Genomic DNA, 12,121 nt, shown 5'->3' on the forward strand with positions numbered 1-12,121 from the left:
ATCATATTATGAGCACTACTTCCTTTACCTCGAGTTCTCTTATCAAATTTGGTTCATTGGACAACACTAAATCCAGAATTGCCTTTTCTCTGGTCGGCTCCATTACAAGCTGCTCTAAGAATCCATCTCGGAGGCACTCTACAAACTCTCTTTCTTGGGGTCCTGAACCAACCTAATTTTCCCAGTCTACCTGCATATTGAAATCCCCCATCACCACAGTGGCATTATCTTTGTTACATGCCAGTTTTAACTCCTGCTGCAACTTACACCCTACATCCGGGCTACAATTTGGGGATTGCATAACACCAATTAGTGTCTTCTTGCCTTTACAATTCCTCAACTCAATCCACAGTGACTCTACCACGTCAGTCCCTATGTCTTCCCTCGCAAGGGACTGAATTCCATTCCTCACCAGAAGAGCTACCCCCCTCCTCTGCCCACCTGCCTGTCCTTTCTATAGAATGTACAGCTGAACAAAGGGGATTATAATATTCAGTATAACCCTGAATATTAAGTTCCCAGACCGATCCTTCTGCAGCCACGTCTCAGTAATCGCCACAATGTCATATCTCCCAACCTCTATCTGAGCCTCAAGCTCATCTACTTTACTTCTTATACTATGCGCATTCAAATATAGTACTTTTAATTCCTTATGCCCCTGTCCCACTTAGGAAACCTGAACGGAAACTTCTGGAGACTTTGCGTCCCACCCAAGGTTTCCTGTGAGGTTCTCGGAGGTTTTTGTCAGTCTCCCTACCTGCTTCCACTACCCGCATCCACCTGCAACCTCAGGTTTCCTAAGTGGGACAGGGACATTACGCATCTCACCATTCACATCGATCCCTACTACACTTGGCCATACTCTCCTATTCCTTCGTGAGCTTTTTTTTCCCGTTAATTCTGGGGTCATTATTTATCCCTTTACTCCCTTCCCCTTTAACTCTGTCCTTGACAATCCCATTTGACACCCCCCCTCTCCTCCTTATTTAGTTTAAAACCACCTGTGTCGCAGTGGCAAACCTGCCTGCCAGAATGCCGATTCCCCACCTGTTAAGGTGCAATCCGTCCCGTTGTACAGTTCCCCCTTACTCCCACATCTGTAGGTCCTTCCTACCCAAGTGATATATGATGTGCTGTTCCTCCAATTTGTGTTTGGCATCACTCTGACAATGGAGGATGCCCAGGACAGAGAGGTCAGCATTGGTATGGGAAGGATGAGTTGAAGTGTTTGTCAACCGGGAGATCACGTAGGCCCAGGAGGACCAAGTGAAGGTGTTCAGCAAATCCCTGGTAGGCTCAACTACAAGCTGCTCTAAGAAACCATCTTGTAAGCACTCTACAAATTTCCACTCTTGGGGTTCAGTACCAATCTGATCTTCCCAGTCCACCTGCATGTTGAAATCCCCACGACAACCATAAGCCTTTCTTACATGCTGATTGTATCTCCTGGGGTAACTTGCACCCTACTTCCTGACAAATGTTTGGAGGCCACAAGGATTCTACATATTTTGATCCTATGTCACCCCTTGCTAAGGACTGAATTCCATTCCTTACCAGAAGAGCTACCCCACCCCCTCTCCCCACCTCTCTGTCGTTTTGATAGGACGTGTAACCTTGGATATTCAACTCCCAGGTCAGATCCTTTCTCAGCCATGGCTCCATAATGTCCACAACGTCATACCTACCAATGTTGAATTGTGCTGGAAGCTCATTCACTTTATTCCATTTACTATGTGCATTCAAATATAACACCTTCGGTATACACCACCCCTCTTCTCGCATTAGACTCGACTTTACCTGACCTTTGCCTCTTATCCCTTCTTAAACTTCTTGTCCTATTACTCCTGGAGACTTCCATAACCTCTCCTGCACCCTCCTTTAACTTTGTCCATACATATCCAATTTGTTGACTCCACCCCCCAGCTATTTAGTTCAAAGCCCTATCTGCGGCCCTGGTTATGTGGTGTTCAAGTGGAGTCTGTCTCTTCGAAACAGCTCCGTCCTTCACCAATAATGGTGCCAATGTCCCACAAATTTAATTGCACTTCTTCCACACCAACCTTTGAGCCACACATTCGACACCTTAAGGGCCTGTCCCACTTGGGCCATCATTTACGCGACAGGCCAGTAGTGACTGATGCGCGACGGTCATACGCGTTATCATGCGTCCGCACAGCCGTCTGGAGCACGTGATGTCATTTGAACATGGACACAAAAGGCAGGAGTAACTCAGCGGGATCGGCAGCAACTGGAGAGAAGGAATGGATGATGTTTCTGGGCGAGACTTCTTCAGTCTGAAGAATGGTCTCGACCCGAAACATCACCCATTGCTTCTCTCCAGAGATGCTGCCGTCCCCGCTGAGTTACTCCTGCATTTTGTGTATCTCCAATCATCTTAGCCCTGCTCTGGGAGTAGGAGTGGGGGCGGATCTGGATCCACAACGGCCGTGAGCCCCAGGCCGAGTTCGGCGATCGTTTGCCTGCTTCTGCTGCTGTTGGAGATGAGACGTTGTGCTGCGCCAGGGTCATGGACCTGTCCCACTTTGGCCGTCAGTTACTCGACAGGCCAGTGGTGCGGGAAGATTTCATTTAGGAAGAGGTCCACACTCCTCCACGCCACTCCATGCACCTGTCCCTCGCTACCCACACGCTAGCAGGTCGCGTAAATGGCGCGCGGAGCCAGGTGGGACAGGACCTTTAATCTTCTCAACCGTATGCCAATTTGCACGTGGCTCAGGTAGCAATCCAGAGATTATTACCTTTTTGGTTCTGCTTTTCAATTTGGTGCCTAGCTGTTCGAATTCTCTCGGCAGAACCTCTTTCCTTGTTCTACCTAAGCCATTGGAACCCACATGAACCACGTAGACTGGATCCTTCCCCTCCCCTCCAAGTTCCTCTGCAGGTCAGACGAGAAGTCCTGAACCCAGTCCAAGCAGGCAACACAGCTTTCATTGTTAGCTTTCATTGCAAAAGGATTTGAGTATAGGAGCAGAGAGGTTCTACTGCAGTTGTACAGGGTCTTGGTGAGACCACACCTGGAGTATTGCGTACAGTTTTGGTCTCCAAATCTGAGGAAGGACATTATTGCCATAGAGGGAGTGCAGAGACGGTTCACCAGACTGATTCCTGGGATGTCAGGACTGTCTTATGAAGAAAGACTGGATAGACTTGGTTTATACTCTCTAGAATTTAGAAGATTGAGAGGGGATCTTATAGAAACTTACAAAATTCTTAAGGGGTTGGACAGGCTAGATGCAGGAAGATTGTTCCCGATGTTAGGGAAGTCCAGGACAAGGGGGTCACAGCTTTAGGATAAAGGGGAAATCCTTTAAAACCGAGATGAGAAGAACTTTTTTCACACAGAGAGTGGTGAATCTCTGGAACTCTCTGCCACAGAGGGTAGTTGAGGCCAGTTCATTGGCTATATTTAAGAGGGAGTTAGATGTGGCCCTTGTGGCTAAGGGGATCAGGGGGAATGGAGAGAAGGCAGGTACGGGATACTGAGTTGGATGGTCAGCCATGATCATATTGAATGGCAGTGAAGGCTCGAAGGGCCGAATGGCCTACTCCTGCGCCTAATTTCTATGTTTCTATGTTTCGGGACTCTCTATTCTTGTGACGGAAAACAATGTCTATACCTCTAACTATACTATCCCCAAGACAGCATTTTTCTTCTCTTTCCATTCTCGAATGGCCCCCTGAACCACAGTGCCCTGGTCAGATTGCTCATCCTTCCTACAGCCCCCACACTTGTGTGCACAGGGAGCAAGAATGTTCATCAGTTAACGTATAGAATAAATGTTAAACAATGAATTATGAAAATTCTCAACGCTGTTTTTTTATGGGGAGGGGGGCCCTCCAGCGGGAATTTGTCTAATTTCTTATTTTTAAAATATATGTGGAAATATATCCGTAAGTGGCGGCAGCGGCTCACCTGCAGTCCCGTTTATTTTTGCTTTTTTTGTGTTGTTTTTTTCGTTTTGGTTAGTCTAGTTTTTGGTTTTTAGTTTGTGTTTTTGGGGGGGGGGTTGAAACAGGGCTTGCTGTCTCTCCCTGCGGGGGAATGCGACTTTTTTGTCGTATTCCCCTCCTCTGCCTCCGTCTGCGCTGAGGCCTAATGGTGGAGCTGCGACCTCGAAGCTCAGGAGGCACCCAGGACTCACCCTGAGCTCGCTCCCGTGAGGGCGGCCAGCACGAGAGAGGAACGGTGCTCCCGTAGGAGTGGCCGAGCTCGGGGAGGTACGGCGCTCCCAGCCCGAGGGAGGAGCAGCGCCCATGTCGGGGCGGCCCAGCCCGAGGGAGGAGCGGCGCTCATGTCGGGGCGGCCCAGCCAGAGGGAGGAGCGGCGCCCATGTTGGGGCGGCCCAGCCCGAGGGAGGAGCAGCGCCCATGTCGGGGCAGCCCAGCCAGAGGGAGGAGCGGCGCCCATGTTGGGGCGGCCCAGCCCGAGGGAGGAGCGATGCCCATGTCGGGGCGGCTCAGCCCGAGGGAGGTACGGCGCCCATGTCGGGGCGGCCCAGCCCGAGGGAGGAGTGGCGCCCATGTCGGGACGGCCCGGCGCGAGACCGAGACGGTAACGGTACTTACGTGAGGGCGATCCGGCTCGGGGCTGGAACGGTGGTCCGGTGGCTGGGACGGCATTCTGGCAGCGGTGACCTGAGTCCGGGGTTCGGCCGCGAGCCAGCGGCTGCGTCAGCAGGACTGGTGGGGCGGCAGCTTCGACCACTCCGGGGCGTGGTGATTGAGCCACGGGACTGCTTTTAACATCGCCCGGTGGGGTATCGCCTCAGCGCAGAGGGAGACTGCAGACCTAAGACTTTTGCCTCCATCACAGTGAGGAGATGCTGGGTGGACTCACTGTGGTGGATGTTAATATTTGTTTATTGTTGTTTTTTATTGTATTGTATGTATGACTGCAGGCACGAAATTTCGTTCAGACTTCGGTCTGAATGACAATAAAGGCTATCTGTAATCTGTAAATATGTATGGTACTGTATTGGGCAGAGATCTTCATGGATTGAATAGAAAACTACTTAATTCGAGTTCCAATGAAAAATTAATTTATCTTGCCCCACCTCTCCCCTAAAAAACAGCTGCTGGGTCATTGTTGAATTCCAATTATGCACATAATTTAAAGACACTCTCATCTGAACCAATCATCTAACATGTTTGCATTTGAATGTGTCTTTGTTTTCTCCCTGGAGGTTCGTGCAGCCAGATCAATAGCAATTGAAGCATTGTGTTAATTTTGGCTGTGGAAAATAAATTCTGGTTATGCAGCTGCTTACCCAGACTACAGTGTATGAACTAAATGAGTTCAGCTAAACCAAAATCTCAGTGACTTTTTTTTGGCATGAATTTTTTCTATGTATGTTTGTTTGTTCCAACTTGAGCTTCGCTCATTATATTAATTAACTTGACTTTAATAAATAACATCATGAGTCTCTTCTCAAGATAAATTTATAAAATCTGGCTAAGAGTCACAACTGGAATGTGGAAACTAAGACCGCTGAAGAAATGAGATATCTGAGTTATAGAGCAATAGAATTAAATAAAATCTGAAAAAGCTGGAAATGTTCAGTAGGGCAGATAAGATTTCAGGGAAGAGAAACCGCTAATGGAGGAGGAGGAGCCATCTTGGGGAACCGCTGCTAACCAGCAGCCGTCCGTTTAATGCACTTTCTTTTTTGTAGTTCTAGTGAGTCCTGTGTTTTGTTTGTGGGAGAAATAGACTTTTTAATGTGGGGGGGAAGGGGGTAACTATATTTCTAGGTCCCTACCTGGTCGGTGAGGCAGCTTTTTCTCCGGGCTGCCCCGTCGACCCGTCCTCGTGGCCTACCAGCTGGCGTGGAGCGCCGTTTCCTGGCGGGGACCGCCCAGCACCTCGGCTTCGGTGGCGGCACAGCGCTGGAGCGCTATCGCGGAGCGCTCGATGCCTTGCCTGGGTCAACGCGCTGGAGCTCTGGTGAGCTGTGACCGCCGAGTTCAACACCTCCGGGCTGCGGGTCTGCGGAGCGGAGCGGGCGGCACCGACTTCAACATCGGGAGCCTTGGAGCTCCGAGCCGGCACGGCCTTGTCGGCATCGGAAGCCGCGGTCTCCGGTAAGGAAGCGGCCGTTCCAGGTGGCCCAGCCGCTGAGAGGACTCTCCCGACGCCGGGGCAACAGCACCCGGCCAGAACGGCCAGGAACATCGGGCCTCCGTAGAGGCAATAGCGGAGGCCTCAATAGGCCTGACTTTGGGAGAACTGGGGATGGGGACTGGACATTGTGCCTTCCCCCACAGTGGTAACCATTGTGGGGGGATGATTTTTGTGTGTAAGTGATTATTTTAGTTTGTGTCCAAGATGGCTGTCGGAAGGGAGAGTGGACGCTGGCGCGGTTTAGCTGCCGCTGCTCTCTCTTCACATTGTGTTTTTGATTTTTTTGTCTTTGGATCGAATTCTGTCTTTAATTGGTATTGGTGGTGTCTTTATTATCTATTTTACTCCGATTATATGTTTTTTACTCTTGTTAAATTCTGTAAGGTGTCCTTGAGACTTTTGAAAGGCACCCACAAATAACATTTATTATTATTATTATTATTATTAATTGCTTCAGCACTTTATATTTTTAATTTCAGATTTTCAGTTTCTGCTTTGTTTTGGGCTTTGTGATCCACAAGTAGCCTTGTGTTACCAAACAGGAAATATTTTTAAGAATCAATACGGAATTATTTGTTTTGCATTCATTATCCAGTAATTTAAGTTCATAGTCATAGGACCAGACTTGGGCCATTCGGCCCATCAAATCTATTCTGGCATTCAATCGTAGCTAATCGATTTTTCTATCCATTCTCATTCTATTTACAATAAAAATTATATTCAAAGTGTTCTATTGTTCTTTTTATATGCCGGAGGGTTTGGGTCTTTTTGGAGTTCTGCAAATGGGTCAGCAAACTCTTCATTTTTTTTAATTTTAGAATTTGGCCAGTTTTGTGGGTTGGCCCAGCTTCCAACTTTTTGTTGAAGCTTAATTTGATTGCCGCATAATTTTTCAAATGAAAAATTAATGAATTCCAAATAATTGACTTATTTGAAATATATGAACTTGACCTCGGATAAAGGATCCTTAAGAATTCAAATCATTCCCCTTGTGCCCACACTCTGCTAATCCCACCTCTGCTGCACGATATTGACCATATATATTTCTTGACCAATCCCGTTCTTTGCTGATTGCTGTTGCTGGGATCTTTGTGTGTGTCTAAAGTGGCCACTGCATTTGTTGAATTAAAGTCTTCACTGTTAAAAAAAAAACGTAATTGGCGGTAACACGTGGAATATTTGAGTAAAGTGTTATACAAGGGGAAGATTCTATTGTTTTTCTGTCCCAATTCTACTAAGAATTCTGGAAAAAATCAAGTGTTGCTTGAATTTGGCCTATGAGCTGATAGTTTAAAGGAGGAAATTAGAGTGATTCAAAAGCAATATGCAATATTTTATTGTGTGAATTGTTCTCTTCACAGGAAGATATGAATTTAAATGAAGAGCGAAGGGCTCCTCTGCGAGAGAAGGATATTCATGTGAAAAGGGAAATGGTTGTCCAGTATATTGGTGCAGCTTCCAATACCGTAAGTGAACATTTATTTTTGACTAAGGCATGAATTGCAGAGCAATTAATGATCATTGTTTTGATAATGGTCATAACTTGTGCATTGTTGGTCTTTGTGGAAGATGAAGTTGTTGCAATTCATGCATCCAAAGTTGCCATTCTTCAGATGAAACCAAGTAGAAGTAATCAAAATGGCCTGTGTATGATAAAACATTTCAAAACAGTATTGATAAACAAGTATTCTTTTCTTTATTTTTAGTTGATTTCATTGATATGCTCCGTAACTCCTGTATATAATAGAAAAATGGCAAATAACAGTCACTGTTGCTTTGTCTTTGAACTGATACCACCCCCCCCCCCCCCCCCCCCCCCCCCCCCGTGGAATAAGATATTCTAATTCCTGTTTGTGTTTCTCAATCCAAAATATCAGAATTATAATTAATTCCTTGAATTCAGGTCATCCAAGATCCTTTGCTGCTGGAAGTAAATAGTGATAATTGTGAATATTGACTATCTAACGTAAGATTTGTATATATTTTGTATTTTTGCATTAAGTAAAATAACTTAAGCACTTTACTGCTTTTAAAGTTGCTCTACATGTGATTTTTTTTTCCTGATAAATCTACTTTAATCCAAACTTATTTGACCTGCTTTCCTGTGCTGGCGTCACTTTTTGTGGATAAAGAAGTTTAATTTGAATTCCTGAATTCTTTATTTCTGACAAGCTCGTACTGTGTCTCCTACGAATCTTAAGTTTTTATTTTGCATCGTCAAGTCCCTTCAATAACTCTTGTGGAAAGTGCTTCAGTCAACATAAGCTTTCTCTGTATGGATACCCTCTTCAATTGGTTATCATATTAGTAATTCTGTTCAGCCATTTCTTCAACGCTCCTCTGATGTAGACATTAGATGTGTTTGAAATGTTGAAGTTGCAAGGCAGTTTTCTGCAGTTTTCCATCTGTAACCCCAGATTCAGCTGCTACTTGGCGAGTCATAGAGCTGTACAACATGAAAACAGCCCTTTGGTCCACCTTGTGGATGCTGAACAGGTTGGTACATTGGGCTTGTCCCATTTGCCTGTATTTGGCCATATCCCTCTAAACCTTTGCTTTTAAAAGTTATAATGGTATCCGCTTTGAAAGCTTCCTTTGGCGGTTCATTCCAGATGCAGAGTACCCAGAGTGGAAAAGTTTGCCCCTGAGGACCCACTTAAAACTCTCCTCTCTCAACTTAAGCCGATGCTCTCAAGTTTTTGAACCTTTTCCCTGGGATAAAGACTGTGAGTGTTTATCTTGCCCATGCACCCCATGATCTTGTACACCTCAATAAAGCCACCACTCAGCCTCCCGAATTCCAAACATAACATTTCCAGCTTCTTCAATTTCTGCAGAAAACTCAAGCCTACAAGCCCAGTTAACATCCTGGCGAATCTCATTTGCAGCCATTCCACCTTAATGACATCCTTCCTAAAGATGGGTAATCTGAACTTTACACAGTACTTCTAATGTGGTCTTGCACAAAATAACCCATTAGTTCATCAGGTCCATGGCAGCTCCAGGTCAACAATTCCATTAGTCCTGCTACATATGCGTTCCCGCACACATACGTTCACACATAAAACAAGCAATAGCAGTGCAATAATAATAGTCTACTGTAGTTCAGAGCTTATTTGAGGCTGTAGTGTTTATTTGAGGTTGTAGAGTAGTGGGGGTCTAATATTTTTATGTGTGTGTGTGTGGGGGGGGGGGGGGGGGGGGTGGGTGGGGGATGGTGGGGGTAAGGAGGAAACTGCTTTTCAAGTCCCTACCTTGCCGCAGAGGCTGCTTTCCTCCGAGCAGCACCTTCGACCCGTCCTCGCAGCCTACCAGCAGGGCCTGGAGCGGCGTTTCCTCAAAGGGGGTGAAATGAGTGTGGCCAGGATGGTGCGAGTCTCTGATGATGTTGGCTGCCTTTTGGAGGCAATGACTCCTTTAATAAATCCCTTCAATGGTGAGGAGGTCACAACATTTTGCAGTCTTTTCTGCTCCTGGGCGTTCAATTTGCCAAACCAGGCCATGATGCAACCAGTCAATATGCTCTCCACTGTACACCTGTGAAAGTTCAAGAAAAACCTCTCTGACATACCAAATTTCCGTAATCTTCTCGGGAAGTAAAGGCGCTGATGTGCTTTATTCATAATTGCATCAGTATGCTGGGCCCAGGAAACATCTTCGGAAATATGCGCGCCCAGGAATTTGAAGTTTTTGATTCCCTCCACCATCATCCCATTGATATAAACAAGATTGTGGGTCCACATCCTTCCTCTTCCAAAGTCCACAATCAGTTCATTGGTTTTACAGATATTGAGAGCCAGGTTGTTGTGCTGGCACCATTTGGTCAATCGGTCGATCTCATTTCTGTACTCTGACTCATCACCATCTGTCATTTGTCCAACAACGGTGGTGTCGTCGGTGAACTTGAAGATAGTTTGCACTGTGTCCGCCTTCACAGTCGTGCGTATTTCTGCCAATTCGAACAAACTGGTCTGTGGATGAGGAAGTCGAGGATCCAATTGCAGAGGGATGCGCAGAGACTCAGTTCCGTGAGCTTGGTAACCAGTTAAAAAAAAATCAAATGTATTCAATTATTAAAATAAATATTTACAATACAACAAAACAAAACAGAACCCACCACCATAATACAAGACAAACAAATGTACTAAATAAACTACTATACAACTATGTTACAATCTTTGTCAAGCATGCATTCAACCCGCCGCGGTGCCCAGTGGTCCTGGAAATCCCCCAGGGTGCCCGTGGACAGGGTGTAGTCCCTCTCTGACACCACTGGGGTGCGGACGAAACCCTGGAAAATGGGCAGGCAGCTTGCTCGGGCTGAGCCGTCTTCCGCCTGGCACCGTGACTCACGGATGGCCAGCTTGGCCAGGCCCAGGAGCAACCCAACCAAGACATCTTCGGCATAACCCTCTCCCCTATGCACAGGGTGTCCAAAGATGAGGATGGTGGGTAGGAAGTGCAGCCAGAAGGCAAGGAGCAGCCCCTTTTAGATAATGGAACAGGGCAAATAGCTTGGTAAACAGATTGGAGGAGTTCATGGTAATGAATGCCGAGCTGTAGTCTATAAACAATGGCCTGACATAAGTGTTTTTATTGTGCAAGTGTTCCAGTGCGGGGTGGAGTGCCAGTGAGATTGCTTCTTCCATTGACCTGTTGTGACGGTAGGTGAATTTAAGCTTGGAGTTATTGCAACATGAGGTAGCAAATGCAGTGAGGTGAATGATAATAGAGATTGTGGTAGTTATCAAAAATGCTTTCCCCCACAAATTTGATTTAGACGTGCAGATGATTTCCATTGAGTTAAGACTTCGGAGGCTAATTGGAATGGGAACAAGATGTGTTTAGTAAGTGACTTAAAGTCGGCCATCAGTTTCATGGTCTAGGTGACATTGAGACAAGATTGTTGTTGAGCATAATCAGACTTTCTTCTACTGTGGTTTCTTATGTCTTTTCCATATTGTTCCAACTTCCCATTATTCCTCCCTTATTTCCACTTATCAACAAACCCTTGGAAGCAGCCGATGCCATTGAACGCAGTCACTCACCTCTGGGGCAGTCCAGTGGCGTCACTGACCTGTGGGACTCCAGGTCAGAGGCACCAAGATAGCTCCATACGACAAATCCAGTCTTTGAGAGTCAGCCTGGCTGGAGGCCTCACCCTCGGAATCACCCAATGTCCCCACCGAGCGCAGCCACTCGCCTCCTGGGGTGTCCAATCACCAGGCCAGGGAACCGAACCTGTTACTGCTATCCAAATGTTAGGCTATCTCATCTTATATAATTGACTCCAGCATCTTCCCCACCACCAATGTCAGGCTAACTGGTCTATAATTCCCTGTTTTCTCTCTTCTGCCTTTGTTAAAAAGTGGGATAACATTAGCTACCCTCCAATCCACAGGAACTATCCTGAGTCTATAGAACATTGGAAAACTATCACCAATGCATCCACGATTTCTAGAGCCACTTCCTTAAGTACCCTGGGATGCAGACCATCAGGCCCTGGGGATTTATCAGCCTTCAGTCCCATCAGTATATCCAACACCATTTCCTGCCTAATGTGGATTTCCTTCAGTTCCTCCGTCACCCCAGATCCTCTGGCCACTACTATATCAGGAAGATTGATGGGTCCTCCTTAGTGAAGACAGATCCAAAGTACCTGTTCAACTCATCTGCCATTTGCTTGTTCCACATAATAAATTCACCTTTTTCGGTCTTCAATGGTCCAACTTTGGTCTTAACTAATTTTTTCCTCTTCACGTACCTAAAGAAGCTTTTACTATCCTGCTTTATGTTCTTGGCTAGCTTATCTTCGTACGTCATCTTTTCTCCCCGTATTGTCTTTTTGGTTATCTTCTGTTGTTCTTCATTACCCAAACCTCTTGCTTCCTGCTCTACTTTGCTACATTGTACTTCGCTTTAATTTTTAAACTGTCCTTGATGTCCCTTGTCAGCCAAGGTCGTTCTTTTCTCTCCTTG

General features: G+C 46.2%; 1 protein-coding gene across 2 annotated transcripts in view; it reads left to right on the forward strand.

Annotated features, from left to right (window-relative positions):
* Nucleotides 1–12,121, forward strand: part of LOC129698312 (protein diaphanous homolog 3-like) — a 463,901-nt gene that overhangs the window by 58,262 nt on the left and 393,518 nt on the right. For both annotated transcript variants that reach the window (XM_055637392.1, XM_055637391.1), the window contains exon 4: nt 7,504–7,608. In XM_055637392.1, coding sequence (XP_055493367.1) covers nt 7,504–7,608 — 105 coding nt within the window. The remainder of the gene's footprint in view (nt 1–7,503; nt 7,609–12,121) is intronic.

This window comes from Leucoraja erinacea, chromosome 6 (assembly GCF_028641065.1).
Source record: "Leucoraja erinacea ecotype New England chromosome 6, Leri_hhj_1, whole genome shotgun sequence".
Classification (NCBI taxonomy): Eukaryota; Metazoa; Chordata; class Chondrichthyes; order Rajiformes; family Rajidae; genus Leucoraja; species Leucoraja erinaceus.